Consider the following 19,293-nt stretch of genomic DNA (forward strand, 5'->3'; position numbering starts at 1 on the left):
ATGGGATTAAAAAGGAGATTATGGAAGGGGCAACTGGGTGGATGCCATGTGGACTGAAATGGTGGGTATGGTAGGGCCTAAAAGTAAGTGGTCAAACTTGTACTCTTTAATAAAACATAAAGAGAAAATCTCTTATAAATTAAAAAAACTGAACTTTTCTCTAAATAGTTGAGTAAAAACCAATTCTTTCTCTCTCTAGTGGATGTTAGTTTCTCCCTCCTCTCTCCTAAAAAGGGGTCCCCCCAAAAACGTGCCGATCATTCCCTCCCTCTCTCTCTACTATACCATCTCTCACTTCTCTTCACTTCACCTTACAAGAGTTGCTTCTCTTTCCTTCTTTTCAATTTTCCCTCCCAAAAGCTCTGCAGCAGAAGTTTGAACCTCGTTTCCCTCCTCAGGCTTACTGTTATTCTACTCAAGCTTGCTGGATTCTCCTCAAGTTGAAGTTTCCCATTTCTCCATGACCCTCACTAAATACCTCTACCTAAAGCTGAAGATCTGGAGCATATCCTTCTGCTAGATCATCCCTCTTTCTTTCCTCAACAGGTTTCCTGGTCCTTCTCCATTGTGCTCGGATCTACTTTCCTCTCAAGCTTTGCAACATTATCTTCCCCATTAAGCCGACAAGCAGGTGGAACAATATAGTAGTAAGTGGCATCCTTCGTCTTTGTGTACCATCAAGAATCTTGCTCTATACAGCTGAGAACATGGATGTGCAATGTCTAATCATAAGTGTTTGTTTGCAGGTTGTGCCACTATTCCCCATGGCATCATCAGGTACTCAACGACCTAGGAGTGTCATTGACTCCATTTCATGGAGCAATGTACAAGACAACAGTGGATGTTGGGTGACGATGGAGTTTAAACAATTGATGTGGGTGACAATGCAATCCAGCTCAAGATGTGCACAGAAGGTCTCAAGGAGACACATGGCTTCTCGAGCACGCCATTGGAAGGGAAGGATCATGGAGTTCAATCAAACCCATCATGGCAAGCGACTTGCAGAGGTGCAACATGTGTATGTTGCTTCACAACTGAAGCTAGAGACAACAATCGCTCCATCGAGGTTTCCTGCAAACTATTATTTCACTCCTCTGTCAAGTTTTTAAATTGTATATTTTGTATTTTTGTTGTATATATTGCTTTGATGTCTATAAGTTTTTCATTGCTTGTTCACGTTTGCAGATGTATTCCCATCCGATTTTGTAGAGTGGGAGCCAATAGAGTCCTTCACAAGAGCTTTTTCGGCTATCCATGTTAACCTTGGCAAGCTGCTCTATGATGGTTGTCCATCCGTGGATTTGTCTCACTAGACAGTTTCTTTTATAACCATACTTATGTAACACCTAGGCATATTGGGTATGGTAATCTTTCTCCGGTTCATCCACCAACCTTGCAGAGTATGGAATGGCCTAAGCCTAATAGTGCATTGATCACAACAACCAAAAGGAGAATCAAGACGGATGTGCATTCAACAATGAAGTGCACCTATGGTTCCCACAAATCTTCCCTAACTTGGTTTATGTCCCTTCATGTGTTCGTGTTTATCTTTTGACTACAGAGTGTTCACGGGACACCAACAATGTGGACTTGCAAAGGGTGAAGTGCAATCAATGGCTTCCTTGCAGTTGGATGTGAGACTAAGGTGGTCAACCACCAGGGAGATACAATCAAGTGCTCTGTAGTTGTTGAGAATGTGGCGTGCAGATACCATATTGAGAAGTAAAGCTTGTCAATTGTCTTTCCCTACAAAAGATGGAAGCTGAGAAAGGGAGAATGGGAGGCACTAGAGTCTGATGTTGCTCCTAGAGAATCAATTGATTTGCAAATATGCCTCCAAGACAATGCAGTGCACGATATTTTGGTGAATAACGATTGGAATCTCAGTCACCTTCACGAGTATCTTAATCTTAGATATACCTTGCCTAATCAATATGCTTTTGTAAAAATCAATGAAAAGGTTGTTCGTTCCAGATAAGAGAAGAGCTTTTCTATGTGAAAACATTGGTTTTCCACGATGTAGTAATGGAAAAGCTTGTAACTGAAGCGATTTCGCTCCCATTAATACATATAGCATTTTGAATCTCTTTTTCATTTTTTAATTGTTCAAGATTTTGTTTGAAATGTGCAAGTGTTTTAATTTGGAGCGTGAATACTTTCAATGTTTGTGTCTTTCAATGGCTTGTCGCATGATTTTGTTTATAATTATAGTTTTAAGTTAATCTGTTGTTATTTTTAAGTGCTTTTAAAAAGTGACATTGAGTGTAAAAGTGACTTTCTAAGTTTTAAACTTCATTTCTCACATTCAAAAAACACTAGCATTCAACTGTCTTCCCATCTTCTTTGCGAATAGACCCATGGAAACATCTTCTGATGCACTTCTCACACAACTATAGAAGATAGGACTTGTAGATCGTACACATGAACTAGTCAGTGTGTTTGAGGGGACGATCGACATGCATGCCACTGCTAACCTTCATGTAGAGGGATTCCAAAGCTTTCTTGACTACATGATGGAGCACATGGAAGAATATGCAATAGTCTTCAAGGGATCCGACATGGTGTGGTTGTTAGTGGATTTCCTGAAACACCTCTATGCGGCCAAAAGAAACTTTTGCTATCGCTTGTTGAGGTTTATAAAAGGGCTTACTAAGCGGGACTACATGATAGAGGATGAGGATGATCTCATAGACCTGGGCATGGGGTGCATAGGCACCCAATTCATCTCTTGGGACATGGTTCTGGTCTTGCTTGTGCTTGAGGTCATGGAGAAGGAAAAATCAAAGGAAAATGCCAACCAAAAACCTCTTGTAACCATTGTGGAGGAATCAAATGAATTTATTGAAGAGGTTGATGAGCAGGCTGAAGCATCTATGGCACTCCTCCTCTTGCAAGATCCCAGCTCCACTAAGGAGGAAGATCGGATGATAGAGGGAGACGAGGTGTTGGAGGAAGTTCCTGACCTCCAAATTCTCACATTGCATGCAGTGGTGGTGTATGGTTGTTACTTCTTGTTTCTTGATGACATTGCAAAGACACTGGGACTTAGAGAAGATGAGTCGCTCTCAGTGCTCGCTATCTATGCGAGCATGAAAGATCCTAGTGGAAAGCAAGAGAAGGTCAACTTTCAAATTGACTTTGAAGACCAAGGTCTCCACCAAGCCTCTCATTCCTCCCTAGTGAAAACGAACAGAATTTGTACAAACCGTGGCAAATACAGTTATGGAAATCAAATCATGTGCCTCATTTTATGAAAGCATCCCGAAAAGCACTTTTCATCCACACAAACCGCTGATCATTATGGGTGGAGAAGATCGCTCTAGAATTGACCTTACAAGAAAAACTCTTGAAGAGATGGATGAAGAAACTGACGTAACCACTTTTTAACCTTATCGATAGTCTATTGTACCCTATAGCAAGTATTGAAGTTGTTTAAAATGTTTTGCAGATCGCATACCATGTTTATAAGTTTGCAATGCATACTGGAGGTTCGCGCAACATTCCTATGGGTAGAGATAGCTCCCTGTGGCACTACCTTGGCCATCTCGGGCCATCCGTTCTTCGAGTTGCTCAGACAGAGTTCTCCAAGCATGGTTCTGCGGAGCTGCTCAAGTGCAAAGCATTAAATGCCATCTTTCCTAAAGATTCCCTTACTCTTAATGCTCACAAGTGTTTCTTGGTGGACTGAAAGGTGGCATTGTATGCCTTTACAGGAAAGCACCATGGGTCAGTCCTCTCCCATTGTGCCTTAAGCCTAGGTTAAGGGGTGACAAACCTTGTGCGCCATTTTTTGACCCATGCGGTGCCGCTAGTCATCGTCATGCATTTTGGCGGTGCCACGGTCTCCATACGCCACCCGGAATGGCTCCGTTTTGCAAAATGTTCACCGGTTGCCATCCCACGTCCGACGGGTGCTCAAGGAGGTGAAATCTAACAACTTGATTAATTCAAATACTTCAACAACAAAAGGTACACAATTAACTATTACAATTACACCGAACGGTAGAAAATCGACTTATTCATATTACATGGAAAGATTACAAATCTCATAAACAGAGGTTACATGGAGAAACTAATTCTTATGGAGGCACCCTTCATTCCTCAGATTGATCACTAGAGCTAGATCTGTATTTTTTAGAGTAACTCGCTCAGCATGCACCATACAAGATACACCATCTTGGAACAACTGCACCAAAATGTCCTCGACGACATCTTGTAAGGCCAATAGAGCTGCATGTTGGATACGTGTAACAGAATCCGAATATTCGTCCATTATTTCTCTTACCATCCGAGAGAAATCTACCTTTGGTATTATTGGCTCGGTGCTCTTTTGATATTTTCGGATCTCACATAGAGCAACCGTGCCAGGCTTCCATCTCCGTTTCTTCTGCGTTGTTGGTGGTGGTTGAGGAGCCGCTTGTCTGGCCCATTGAGGAGGGTCATTTTTGTACCTTTTCCTCCTCTCTTCTTGGGCTTGTTGCTCTTCAGGTGTGAGCTTGTCCTTTTTCATTTTTGCACAGTGTTTTGCTCTCTGAGGAATTTTTGAAGGTCTAGAGCTCCCAGCCTTTGCTTGTTGGGCGGCCTGAGCTCTATCCTCTTCCCCTCTCCTCTTTGCCTCTGCTTGTGCTTGTAAATTATCCAAGTGGGCTCTCTCAGCCTCAGCTCTCTGCCATTCTTCCTGCTCTCTTTGCCTTCTTTGTTCTTCATGCAATCTCTGTGCTTCTCTATCAGCTGCCTCTTTCTTTTCTAACTCTCTCATTCTCTTTCTCCTCTTGGCATCTCGTGCTATTGAAACAGGATCACCTGGTATTACTTTGATCACCCTTTGTTTGATCTATGGGGGGAATTTTTGCGGCGTAGTAGCGGTTGCTTGAGCTTCAGGTGCAGCCGTTGCTTGAGCTTCAGGCGCTGCCGTTGCTTGAGCTCCAAATGTTGCCGTTGCTTGAGCTCCAGGTCCTGTTTCTTGTGTTGGTCTGTTTAGAGCTGCGAATGGTCTGAGATTTGGTAGAGGTGTGTGATTCGCATGATGTAGTGGATAGAGATCACTAAAAATCTACCGCATGGTGTTCTGATCCTTTGTAGTCGAAGTTTGGGGGAGCGGTTGGGTGTTTGGAGCTGGTTGTTGCGTTGGGTTATCCACTTGTGGTTGAGGATGTGGATTTGAAACTGTGGATTCTATATGAGGTGCTGGTTGCGGATTTTCAGTGTTGTAAGTGGCGGTGGTGTCAAGGTTGTGCGTGGTGTGTGCTCTTGTGGATTGTCCATGTTGTGCAAGATATAAGTGCGTGTACATTTGGGCTCGAGAGGATCTTCTAAAATGTGCAAACAAGAAATGAGCTTTAAGTTGTGACTTTTGACTTATATAGTACTTAAACTTTTAAATTTTTTTAAAAACTCAAGAAAATCACTCAAAATTAAAAAAGACTCCAAAATAGACCAAACTTGATCCATGGGATTAATAATTGTCGCCTTTACAAATCACTTTGCATGACAATGCATGTTTACAATAGAAATGGTTAGTGTAAAAAAGAAAAGAAATTTCCACCCAACGCCTGCCATCACGCCGCCTTGTCTCCAACCAGCATTGGAATCGATCTTTTGCACTCGAAGCATTCTACATTTCAAACTTCTTTGTTCTCTAGTCTTCTTTCTCTCTCTCCCTCCTAAAACTCTGTAGAACCAATTGAACATCTCGTGAAGGGCATTGCTCTTTTTTCTTCCACCTCCATGTCGTGTATTTTTAAAATACACTGCTTTTGCTTGATAGTGTGGGCGCTCCATTCCTTGCTGCTCCAAATGCCTAATGAACCATAAGTGTTTAGAAAAAATGCACTATGTGCAAAAAGAATGTGCTGAAAAAAAACAAACTTTAGTTTCGCATACAGAAGTATTTCGATTGCAAAAATCAAATGTTCAGCACACCATGTACAGTGTTATGTGTGTCTCCCCCCAAGCATCCACCATTTGTGATGTAAAATTATTGATTACAAATTTAGGGTGGATATCTTATCACCGGTTAGCTTTGCCTTTTCAAGAAGACAAAAAATATCATCAATAGACTGCATCAAGAGCACACTTAATTCCTAGGGCTGTTTCATTACCTTTGTAGGTGGTAATGTCACACACCTTTTTCTACAATCGAAACTCATTCGGAATTTGGGAGTTAGAATAGTTTGAAAGCAAATGCCTAGCTTTACTACCACCCATACATACTTTATTAGGGTGATCTTGTGTATTTACAGATGCCTTCTTGTCCTTTGATAGCTCAATTGCACCCCCATGTAGAGCAATGTTCGATAGAATAGATTCGAGTTCTCGTATAACTCTTCTCTTCTTTCTGCATGCTCCATATTCCAAGTGTAATTAATATGGAGCATAAGTAACTTGTCAAAAATTCATAGACGGGCATAAAGAGTACACACGTGCACATTTATCAGTGGTATTGGAAGAATAGGATCCCAATTTGGATCATCCATGTTCCGATTAGGGGGTACTTGCTGGTCACAACTAAGGATACCTTGAAACCATTGTTGTAGTGCTTTACCCACTTCTTGTGTAGTGGGTACACCTTTTGTAGAGTTGATTGTAATATTGCCTCCCTTACCCTTACCACCTTTTGACTTGTTGGCCTTTGCACCCTTGCCCTCAGTTCCCATTGAGACTTTACTGTGGCAGCAATAAATGCATGGAAAGAGGGTCATTGCACCTTGCTTGCACCCTAACATACACTTGAGTGTTTTCAAATCTTTTGCCAAATGCCACTCAACTTGGAATGTTCCAAAACCTGAAACATACAATCTCTGTCCTTCTTGCTGTTGCCAAATGACATCAACGTTTGCAATGTGATTGAAATACCATTTTAGAGTCTTGTGTGTCTCATGTGGGAGATGAAAAGCTGCCAGCCACCAAATATTTTTCTATGATTGAACACCTAAATAAGTGTTTCCCTTCTCATTGCCATTTAGCTCCACATCGACACCCACCAAGGCCCTGCTCTTCAACGTAACGCTTACCCTTTCGAGCCATTGACCTTTAACAACTTGGCACTCATCCAGCTTCATAAGAAATATCACTTTCCCATCATACTCTTCTTGTGTCAACCCGTAAAATATTATCATTGACTCTTGGAGTTTCAACAAGTCTACACATTGTTGAACTCATTGTAGCAGAAGAATTTGTTGTCTTCTAATGGCATGTCATCCTCCATATACTCAAGTCCGCCCAACAAGCTTGCAACATCATTATTGGCGCACTTTTTTGCAACACTGACATTGTAAGGCATTGGCAGAAACCGAAACAAACCTTTTGTTCGATGACCGAGTGTGACACTTCTATACAAAGCTTCATAGGCCTTGAAACTTATTCCTACACTGTCACACACCTCTATCATCTCGCAACACAATGCTCTTTAGCTCACTGAAATACTTTTGCAGCCGCAAAACATTAGCAATGCCAGCGTTAGATGGATCATCTAGTAGGTCAACTACCTCCTTTGGCTTGATGATATGCTGCAATAGAGCAAGTTCGGTTGTTTGAGCATCGAGATTGATTCACATCATCATTTGAGCCAAGTTTCTGTATATTGAATTAGCGTTACACCAACCTGCAGAACATGTAGGAAATCAAAATCTTGCATTCGTATTCTTACCGAGTTTGACACACACGTTTCTTTCGAGCTCCACCACTTGAGGATAGCAAGGACATCGCTCATCTCTTGCGCTTACAAATGTGGTAGCCGAGGGGAATGTGTGTGAGATGATCGATTTGCCGACGCATATTCTGTGAAGTGGGTTGTAGTTGAACATAATTGTTTAGTCGACGCTCTTGCTCTTTTTTTTGTTGCTGTACTTTTTCATTGAGATTCGCCATCTCATCATTCAGTTGCTTCGTCTTCTTGTTGGATTCCTCTCTAACTTCCTGTAGATCTTTTGCAGACTTCTCTTGCAATGATGAATAGGCAGCCAAGAGATGTTTACTTGCTTCCCTTTCATTAACAAAAGTTGAATACAATCTCTAGCAGTAGCCAAACAGTCTATCTCTATTATCTCCAATAAAACATTGAAGCTCAGTGACATTATGAAAGGATAGTGGTGCATTAGTTGCTGGATCACCAGGGTAAATGTGTCCATCAACCCATAAGTTGATTGCCTTACACCCAGTGCTTCATAGTTAATCTGCAGCATTGGGATTCGATGTGCCAAGTTGCACATTAGCATACTCCTGCTCCAAATTAGCATTTAATCGATATTGTTTTGGATTATTAGTAATGTCTTGTAGTGGAGGAAAATTGAATGACATGTTTATTAGTTAATCGAGCAAAATAGAGATAGAATGTGTAATGATGACTGCTCCAAGCAAGGAAAGCCGGCTATGGGAGGAAAAAGTAGAGAGTACTCAGAGATAGTAGAAAAGGATTATGTTGTGAAGGGAAGAAAGAGAGGGAGTGTAGCTCAATCTCCTTTGAATTCAAAATGTTGATCATGAGAGCTTTAGAGAGAGAAATGTTGCTACACACAGAGGTAATGGAGTTCTCCATTGCTCTCACTTGGAGCTGGAGTGGGAGAAGCATGAGAGAGAGAGAGAGAGAGAGAGAGAGAGAGAGAGAGAGAGAGAGAGACATTAAAGGAAGAGAGTGGGAGAGAGAGTAGATCTGCAACCTTGGAGGATGTGCACTTTCTGTCAGATGTAGGCAGCATAGAATGTCCTCTTAATGATTGGGAGATGGAAGTGACAAGAGAGAAAAGTGGGGAAAGAGAAAGAGTTGGCTCACATTTTAGAGAGAGAATGCAGTGAGAGAATATGCTTTTTTGACAGGGGGAGCTGAAAAGTACTTCTTTTAATGAGAACTAAGTGAGAGATAGTGTTTTATATGTTAGAGAAAGAGGAGAGAGATGGGGAAAAGACATTTTAAAATTCAGTTACCCACTTCTCTTTTGGGTTAGGATAGCCTATTTTCAAAATACAAAATATACAAATGGTATTACTAAAAATCTCAGCATAAGCCGTTTTGCCCTCTCTTTTAAGTTTGGTCAAACTTGGCTTAAGCTTTAAGCATTTCCTTAAACTGCCAAATAAAGAGGCCCTCCTATACCCCATTCACTTCCTAATATCTCGAATGTTGAGACACTTTCAATGATACAGGTTGCTAGAGTACCCCTCTTTCAGTATCCTCGCTATAGGCCATGTATGCAGACATATTATTTTGCTTTTCACACCGAGTTGGCGGTCACATGATAGCTTGTTATATCAATCTTATGCCCAATGGTTGATTTGTCAGTTTATGAATTGGTTTTTTTTTTTTGTCGAGTTTGAAAGTTTGCTCCCCGTACAGAGGAGACTCTGTCGGATTTTTCCCGCAAGTCGACCATATACGTTATCTATACATTTGAGTGCTTACAGTCAGTAATTCTGCCACACTTTGCCTTGAGTTTCTGTTCCTATTCCAGGGGAAACTCTGCCGAAATTCTCTCAGCATCTTTCGCCATGGATCTTTGGTGATTTTCTCTTGAGTTATGACTACTAGTAGTGCTTTGGCAAGAGAAGACTACTCCATAAAGAAGTTCAATGGCACAAATTTTACGATTTGGAAGCAGCTTATAATTGATGTTTTGGTCAACAAGGGCCTGACAGCACCATTGAAAGAGCGTAGAATGAATGCTTACACTGATGATCAGTGGAAAGATCTGGATGCCCATGCTATGTCCACGATTAGATTACATCTTGGAGAGACCATATTCTTCACGATTATGGACATCGGCTACATCACGAGATCTTTGGGAATCTCTATGTGCAACTTGGGATGGAAAGAGTGCTTCTAACAAAGTCTTCTTGATGAAGAAACTTATGCGTTTGAATATGAAAGAACATAGCAGTGTTAAAGCGCACTTGAATGAGTCCAATAGCACATTTTCTCAGTTGACATCAAAAGGGTTGGGTTTTGATGATAAAATGAAGTTTATTTTCTTGTTATGCTCTTTGCCTTCTTCTTGGAATACATTCAATATTAGTAACTCCTTCACCAGGCGGTAAACTGAAGTCCAGTGATGTTACTAGTGCATTGCTTACCGAAGAGCATAGACGTCAATCTTTCGATAGTGGTGCACATGGAGATGCATATGTGGCAAGTGGCCATAATCGCCATAGGCAAAGAGGTGGATGTAGTCGCAACTGCGGTCGTTCGTAGGATCGTAAGGATCGTCACAAGCTCTTGATTTGAGAAATGTAGAATGCTATCATTGCGGTAAGAAAGGCCATTTAAAGAAAGATTGCCGTATTTTGCAGCATGAAAAGGGCAAAGAAATTGTGAAGCATGAAGCTCCAAAGAGAAGTGTAAAGATTGAGGAGATCAAGGTGGTTGAATCTCCACCTCCAGAAGTAGTCCTTGACGTGCATCGGCCGTCACATAGGTAGGACAAAGAAGCTCAAAGTTGTTATCATTGGTAAAGTGAGCACCTCTCCCAAAATGTGACCACCTATGCCTGCAAGTTTTAAGAGCAACAAAAAGTAATAAAAGAGCTGCTAGCTTCATGTGGAAGATTAATCAAGTAGCTCTCCTTCTAAGTGGTTGTCTTGGATGTGTTCTACTCATGCTTGGTATTTCTTTGATTTGAAGTGTGATTTATTCATAGACAAGGAGCATGTTTCTAAGGAATAAGAAATGTGGGTTTATATGAGGATGCACTAACCTATGTTTGCATATTAAAGGCATGTAGCATTATGAAAGAAGTAGACATGAGATGCTTAGTAGCGAAGGATTTTTGGAAAAGAAAGTCGTGCTTGGCATTGCCTAGGTCGACACACATCCAAGTGTGGTCTATTCTTGGAAAAGAAAGTCGTGCTTGGCATTGCCTAGGTCGACACACATGCCGAGCGTGGTCTATTCTTGAAAGCACAAAAATTGCTCATTGAGCTACATGTAAAATGGGTGAAACATTAATCTCTATGAGGCTTTTGTTGACATGTATGTCAAAATATGTTTTGAATTTTTTTTGAGCTTCCTGTCCGGGTAGGCCCCCCCCCAATTTGAAAAAAAATCAAAACTAGTTAGTTTGCAAAGAGATTCTTTCAAATAAATCAGAGAGAAAAATCATAAGTTGTGTCCGTTTTCTTATAGCTGCAAGTTGGAACTAGAAAGGGCTCTTTTGAAAACAATTAACGGAACTTGAAAGGGCTCCTTCGACCATATTGAGTGTTCGCTATTGTGGTTGAGAAATAAGACACACGGACCATTTCGAGGCTGCAATGAGGGAAGCTTCACGAGAGTGCTAGGGTAATGGCAACGATAGTGACGAAGAAGGGGGTGGGTAGACACAACTGTGATGAGAGAGAGAGAGAGAGAGAGAGAGAGAGAGAGAGAGAGAGAGAGAGAGAGAGAGAGAGAGATTTGCGTTACAATGCCTCTGTGCGCAAAATGCTGCTAGAGATTACTGATGGGTCTGCTAGAGGCCAATTAAGTACATGACGCTTGCATGGAATCTTATAGGTTATTGTTAGATTTCTTTTATTTTAGAGCTAGTAGGAAGACCATATATGCTAGAGATGTGGACCCTTGGAATGCATTGCTTGAAGGATATGTTCAACACATAAAGGTAATCTCTTCGACTTCACTTACATGAGCTTTAGTCTCTCTATTTCTCTCTTTGAGGTTAATTGTAACGACCATTTATATGCAAGCCTAGTGATTCTATCACTTGTTGGAAAATGTTGGTGGCACCTATAGGCAATATGGTGACATTAGACAGAGGGGAGATGTAAATGCGGGGGAATAGGCCCTTAAAAACAAGTAGACGTTGGGTGATTTTACTTTTCTGTAGGAGATTGGCCAGTGGAGTGTGCGCGGAGATCACGTGAGTACGTGACACTTATAAAAAGGGAGAATTCTCGAGGCTGGTGTAGTGCGTCCTAACGTCTGCGCACTGGGGAAGGGGGCGGTGCCTCGGTGCCTCGGCGCGGAACACTTGCTCTCTTTACAGGTGTGACTGGCTGCTTGAGTGCTGGCACCTGGACCTTGGTGTGCCGCGGACAGGATTTGGAAAAGGAGAATATAAATATAAATTAATATAAATAGGATAGTGTTGCAGGGACGTAGGGGTTTTGTAAATTGTGGAATCAGCAAAAAATCATATCGCACAGTCTCGAGCCGCCCAATCATAAATTGATATTTGGAAATTTGGAATTTACTGTTACTACCGTGGTTAAAAACATGGGTACGTCTAGCACTGAGGTCGATTATGTGTCGAATATAGGCTAGGCTAGGGAGCATTGGGCATGGTTCAGATTTTGCTTCGTGAGTAGTTGTAGTCTGTCTGTAGTGTCAAGCTTGAAGCAAAGGTTGGGCAAAAGAGTCTCTCTCTCTCTCTCTCTCTCTCTCTCTCTCTCTTTCGGAAGGGCGCACACAGGAATTACATTAGCATCTCTCTACACTACATGACCATGCGCATTCAACGGGGTGTTTTAGCAATGGAGTGCTACAGGGTGTGGTTGATACTGGCTCTGGCTCTACTGGCGGCAGGTCTCTCTCTCTCTCTCTCTCTCTCTCTCTCTCTCTCTCTCTCTGTATATTGACCTCAATATATGTACTGAGAAGTTGGGCTTCATGTGGAAGGGGCGCGGGCTGAGGAGTCAGCGCCTGTGTACTGCGTGGCCAAACCTGACTCAGACAGCAGCAAGCTGCAGGAGGCGCTGGATTGGACGTGCGGAAAAGGTAACAGCCTGGGCAGCGTCGACTGCTCCGCTATTCAGAGTGGCGGCTCCTGCTTCCAGCCGGACACGCTGACCAACCACGCCTCCTACGCCTTCACGCTCTACTACTACCACCAAAGCACCGCCTCCCACGCTTGTGACTTCAAAGGCCTCGCCACTCTCACCTCTTCGAACCCCAGTGAGTCTCTCTCTTTTTTTCTCAGGATAATCTAGAGAGTCATTCATGAAGAATAGCACGATGAGAGAGAGAGAGAGAGAGAGAGAGAGAGAGAGAGAGAGAGAGAGAGAGAGAGAGAGAGAGAGACTTTGAATGCAAACTTTGAGCTTTCCATGAAATGACAGTTGGGCTCTTCATGCTACGAGAAATGACAGTTGGGGTCTTCAATGGCACCTCTCATGTTAAGGGCCATTGAGGGGGTATGGCCTTGTGGGGAAGATTTAGGGTTAGTTTTTGACCATGGTCAGCGAAGGATAAAAGTGAATATAATGCTGTGAGAGGAGATAGTTTTTGAGAGATGCTCCTCTATGATGGTTAGGGCTTGCTGAATTACTAGAGTATCTAAATGTGAATTGGGCTGTGGATTATTGATTGGGTCTCCCCACTCTTGGAAAAACAAAATTCCTTTCAAAACATTGAGTGCATAAGCGAAGGGTGAGTTTAGAAAATGAAAAGCCCCATAAAAGTGGAAAGTCAAAAGGCTTTTGGTGCCTATATAAAGGGTAATAAAGAAAACATAAAGGGTAGCGAATTTATTTTTAGAGAAGCGATCAGGATATATTGGGGCGTGGAGAAGGTGGTGGACAGGGGATAAAAGAAAATGAAAAGAGAATATGTTATTTTTGGTGTGTTTTAGTTTAAGGGTCCTAAATGCCTTAAATCGATTGGGAACCTAATTGTCTTCAAATTCCCTAAGTCCCAAAAAATCTACAAATGGTGAGGTGTGTAGTGGCTAGCTGGACCGTTCAAGCTCTCATGAGGAGCGGTTTATTTGTCAAAAGGAGGGACTAAATATGTATACCAAGTGTTTGTGATGTAGTGAAAAGTCGCCCTAAAATCCATGCTTGAGACGGCATGTTGTGGGCCCTTTGTGCAACTCATCGACCATTTTGCTTACAATGTGGCCCATGGCCCAATTGTATTTGAAGGTTGAAAAGTTACAAGGGATCTCGAGAACATCGCAAATAGTCTCGCGGATGATCTTATTGAAGGCCCACTCCACATTGGCCATTAGATTGCTTGGTGGTTTTTAAATTTTGACGCATGTAGTCTCTTAGTTGGCTGTTGACATTAGCAATGAGGCCCTCTCTTTCGACATCAGATCACTGGCTTAGTGGTAGGACTAGAGCGAGAAGTGTGAGAAGAGAAGGCATGGGCTTTATAAATCTGTGCTAAGGGTTGAATGCTAGTAACTTTAGCTCAATGAAATTGCATTGTGAAGTGGGGGGCTAGATTTACAAAGCAATGTGAGTCCATTGGTGGGATAAGGCTTGATCTCATCCCACTTTTGGTATGTCTATCGGCATTTGGTTAAACAAGTAGCAAGGTATAAAAAGTAGGCCAAACAAATCGCTTTGGGTGACCATATATAATAATGTGCCAAGTTGTAGAGGTACTGTTGTAAAAGAAAGGTCGAGGGCGAGTGGACTACTAGCTCAGAAAATAGAGAAGAGGGTTTCAATAAACACCAAGTTTTCTACAAGAATTAAGATAGGGATGATGGATGTGGCAATACAAGACGAGGGACTATAAGAACTTGGGAGGAGTGAAAAAACATTGAGTTTCGAATGCATTCAAAGATTTGCTTGCACTAAAGGCCAAGGCTGAAAGGGGATTACCCAAGTAGTTTTTTTTTAATGAAAAAAGGGAGTATAGGAACCTTGAAACACACATGTATACACACCCTATGTACAACGGCCTCATAGGTAGGGAGAGGCATCCTATCACATGCACACACCCCCAACCCCCATGGTGGAGGCATATGGGAACGATCCCTAAGGACTTAGAACATGGCTTGAGGTCGCCAAGGGGGGAATTGAACCCAAGACCTTAGGCACATAGGCTATGACTCTACCAATCGAGCTAGCACCCGTTGACTATTACCCAAGTAGTTGCATATACAAGTAAGGTTGGAACTTGGGACTTCAAAATATAAAAGCATGAGCTTTCAAGTTATTGCTTGTCGCAGGAGTGGGTGGAGGCAAACCACCAATTGATGTGTTTTCTTCTTGGTTTTTTTGTAGTATGGCTGTCTTTACTTGCTAAATGGGTCCCTAAAGGATGTGATTTTGTATGCATCTCTTTAATTTATAATGGGTCCCTCAACATTTAAGGTCTCATGTGACTCACTCTTGCTTCATTTTTTGAATGCCGACATAAACCTTGTGTATTTGTGAGAAAGAGTTCTTGACTAATTTTTTTGGGTCCTTCTTTTCTGATGTAGGTAGTGGAACTTGTGTATACCCTACTACTAGCCAGAGCAGGTAAAGTTGTGTCCTTCTTCTGAAGTTGCCTTGGAGGCAATGCTTTTGTGTAATTAAGGTCTTGATTGCTTGTGTGAAGCAGTGCTGGCATGTCATCCTCGACTCCGTCCGACGGTGGTTCGGTGCCGACGTCGCCGCTCACGGGATCAACACCCTCGTTCCCCTTGTTGGGCAGCCCAGCTCCATCACCCAATGGGGCACCAACTACTGCTTCTATCAGCCTCATAGCATGTGTACAAGTTCTGCTCATGATTACAGCTTCCCTTGCTTTGTTATTGCTGTGAGGATGATGGTTAGCTATATCAGAAACATTTTGTTGCTCGGAAAATTATACGGTCTATCGACTAATGGCTTACGTGACTGGCTAGCATCGATTGCAAAAAAAGCCAGGTGCATATTCAAATCCAGCTATAACGTGTGTTTCAGAATCCCCAACTCTTATGTCCTTTGTTCACAGAGTAGAAGAAAATGATCCTTTATCATTCATTCCCTTCCTTCTTCCATGCATGCCCTTCCCTTCCCTTCCCTTCCCTTCCCACCCTTAGCCACATGTCGTAGCAGGTCGTTTTATTTTAACGGTTTGAGGTCAAAAAAGTAAGGTTGGTTCTTGATATTAGCCTTCATTCGCTCAATTACTATTATCAATGCCATCTTGAGCTTCCCTTTACCTTGTGTTCTAAGATGGACAACAAGAATTAGAAACAGGTTCTCCCTATTATTGCCATGCGCTATAGGAATCATGTATTGGCCAATGTGAGTTCTGTATGTAGCATCTCTTATTCTATATAGTTTATCTTTTTCCTTTCTCGGCTACGACACAAGAAGATTTAGACATGTAGGAATACGGAGTCTTTTCGATAGTTTGGTACAATGAATAACATCATGAGCTTCAGCTCGAGAGGCACTGCATACCTAGCTAGATACGATTGGGGGCAGGGGATTGTCGATTGGGTTTTGTATATAGAATCTCTTATTCTTCACTTTCTCCCTTTTCTTTCTCGGTTACAACACATGAAGACTTAGACATGTAGGAAAACGGAGTCTTTTCGATTGTTTTTCATGCAATGAATGACATCATGAGCTTTTGCTCGAGAGCTACTGTATACCTAGCTAGATACGATTGGAGGTAGGGGACTCTGGCCCTGTCATGATGTTGAGGTAAGTCATTGTGGGAATTATTCTGAGAATTTGTCCAAAACTTATTTGTGCAAATTGATATTAACATGAACATCCTCAAGGTTAGGGCAATAATTTGTGGTCCGATTGTGTCATGCGTGTTGAACTTCTTAGCGCAATCTAATGATACATTTGATTAGTCGCTTTTTTGGGAAATTGTGCAAACCTTACCAAATTGTAAATGAGTGACTTGAATAACTCGCCATATCTTCATACTAGAGTCGATTGGAAGTAGAACAAATGGATGAAGAAAGAGCATATTAAATCAAAAGATGATTTAACAATCTGAAACGCAATGAAGAAAGAGTAGTTAAGCTCTTTATTGAGTGGAATTCAATCTGCTATATATGTTGCTAGTGAACAATGTTGTATCAATTGCAAAAAGATATGCTTTCTTCTAGATGGAACATGGTAGTTTATGTTTGACACTAAGTTAAGTTTTGGCATATGTTGGGTATAAGAGTCCTCATATCTTTTAAAAAAAGGTGAAAAGTATCTTTTGAGAACTCCAATGTTATCCCAGGTAGAACATTGTTAGGGTATGTTCTTTTGCTCGATAAGTACTTGTTTGCAAACCTGATGTCACATATGTTGCTTATCGCAATCCAAATTACGTACAATTTATGAGGTTGAATTGGAGGCTCAATAAATTCTACTAAGATGCTTGTGTCAAGACCATTGTTGGCCACAATTGACGAGGTAAAGCTGTGACGGACAGACAAGCCTGCAGAGGTCGCAATCGGGGCAGGGGAGTGAAGGACAGACGGAGCCTGCAGAGGGCACATTTGGTATTTTTTTCTATGCGTGTGCGCCGTTTCTTTGCAACAGAGCTGGAGTGGCGGATTGTCTAGCAGAGATGCTGCGCGTGATTCTTCTGCAGGTTGTGCGTGTTCGAATCCTGACCTTCACTTTTAGAGAGAGAGAGAGAGAGAGAGAGAGAGAGAGAGAGTTCTGAATTCGAAGGGAATCTAGAGGAATCTCACAAAGAAATTAATATAATACCAACGCTGCCAGTATGTTAGTGAAGGCTGTAGTTCACATGAGCCCTTAAAAACTTCTTCTAAGGGAAGAGAAACGAAGGGAAGACGTGGAGGGCATGCCATGCTCGGTTCCTTCCTTTGCGACGCTCTCACTTTCTCTCCATCGCTCTCTACAAAGGCCTACATCACTACACTCTCTCTCTCTCTCTCTCTCTCTCTCTCATTTCATTTCATTTCATTTCATTTCTCTCTCTCTCTCTCTCTCTCTCTCTCTCTCTCTCTCTATATGACGGCTTGCATTGCGACTAATTATTGCCTGCTCTGCAGGTCCGTAGCATTTCTTGAATGCCTCCTGCTTGCCTATTGCAGATTAACAACACTGATTGAATGCCTCCAGCTCGCTCTGCTTTAGGCAGTTTTTGAGACCTGCATTTGAAGGAATGTTGACAGTTAATCGCAAGTAGGTGGAAAGGCGAGGCAAAGGGTGTATGCGGAGGAGCATTGGCGATGGTGATATCAGGCTGGAAGGGTTAGGCTTTAGGGTAGGGAACTGAAGCGGGGGAAGGGAATCTCGTCAATAAAAGGATTTTCTAAAAGTGTTGCCAGTAGTAGTATGTGTGCTCAATTTTGAGTTTGGGCTTTATTAGAGGGTATCTGATACCCTCTAGAAAAGTGAAGCAAAAATAAGATGCTTGTGTCAAGACCATTGCTTGGAGTTTGTTTTCTAAATTAGCTCATAATCCAACAATAGGACATGACATTTCGAAGTAGTAGGTAGATGTAGCTTGAAAGGTTTGCGGTACCCGAGGATACTTCCTTATCCTTGCCCTTGCATGACCTGAAGTACTTGGTCTATCATGACACCTAAAAGGGAAAGTTACCAAAATACCCCTCTAATTTGTGGAAATTCCCAAAATACCCTTCAAATTTCAAAAATTCCCAAAGTACCCCCATAATTTGTCATAAATTCCCAAAATGCCCTTCAAATTTTCCAAAATTCCCAAATTACCCCTGATTGTGAGTAAATTTCTCCAAAAACAAAAAAAGTTGTAGCTTTTCATAAGAAGAGTGATTGTCTACCATACATCATGCTAAAACTAAAATTTGAGTCGGTTATGTAGGCTTTGGAGATGAATTGCTTCATTAATTTTAGACATATTTCGCTTTTTTGTGTGAGGTAATTGGTGACAAATTACATGTAAGCACTCAAAAACCGATCTCAATTGTCAAACAAGAATATAGATTAGAAAATCTTGAAGAATCAATTGTCAAACAAGAATATAGATTAGAAAATCTTGAAGAATCCAACGAAAATAGATACGAGGGTATATTGGAAATTTCCACAAATTAGAGGGGTATTTTGGTAATTTTCCCTAAAAAATTTGGTGGTTTATGTCCATTATTAATATCAATGCCATCTTTCTTGCTTATCCTTTTCATTTTTCCCTTTACCAGCTTATCTTGTAAGATGGGCAAAAATTATTAGAAACAGGCTCTTCCTCTTATTTTTATGCACTATATGAATCATGTATTGGCTAATGTGGGTTCTATAAATAGCATCTCTCTTATTTTGTAGTATATTTCCTTTCTTTCTCGACCACAAATTGATATCAACAGTGATTAGGACAATAATTTTTTGTTCAATAATTTCACATGTTCCGAACTCGGAATAATATAACAATACATATTCTTGATTTTAAGTCGCATCATTGGGAAGCTTACTAAATTGAAAATGAGAAGGTGACTTGAAATTACTTGCCATATCTTCGAAGATATTAGAATCAAGTAGAAGTAGAATGAATGGATGAAAAAAAAAACAATCTTTAATCAAAATATCATCTAAAACACAAGGAAATAATAGAGTATTTAATTTCTTTCGAGTAAAATTCAATCTTCTTTATGTGTCGCAAGCAAACAACTTTGTATCGATTGCAAAAGATGCGTTTTTTTCTAG

The 19,293-nt window shown here is 41.4% G+C and overlaps 1 protein-coding gene and 1 long non-coding RNA gene across 2 annotated transcripts; both read left to right on the plus strand.

Moving 5' to 3' along the window:
• The first annotated feature begins 410 nt into the window (after positions 1–410).
• Positions 411–1,987, plus strand: LOC147453648 (uncharacterized). The gene is made up of 3 exons (XR_015188748.1): positions 411–647; positions 747–1,066; positions 1,186–1,987. It is a non-coding gene; the product is annotated as an uncharacterized LOC147453648 (long non-coding RNA).
• A 10,064-nt stretch (positions 1,988–12,051) lies between these two features.
• On the plus strand, positions 12,052–15,986 carry LOC147453649 (PLASMODESMATA CALLOSE-BINDING PROTEIN 2-like). Its single transcript, XM_086515768.1, has 4 exons — positions 12,052–12,511; positions 12,605–12,880; positions 15,144–15,183; positions 15,266–15,986. The coding sequence occupies exons 1-4, from the start codon at positions 12,427–12,429 to the stop codon at positions 15,465–15,467; spliced, it is 603 nt and encodes a 200-aa protein (XP_086371894.1). The 5' UTR covers positions 12,052–12,426; the 3' UTR covers positions 15,468–15,986.
• Positions 15,987–19,293: the final 3,307 nt, after the last annotated feature.

Source organism: Adiantum capillus-veneris, chromosome 7 (assembly GCF_014529385.1).
Source record: "Adiantum capillus-veneris isolate H3 chromosome 7, ASM1452938v2, whole genome shotgun sequence".
NCBI lineage: Eukaryota > Viridiplantae > Streptophyta > Polypodiopsida > Polypodiales > Pteridaceae > Adiantum > Adiantum capillus-veneris.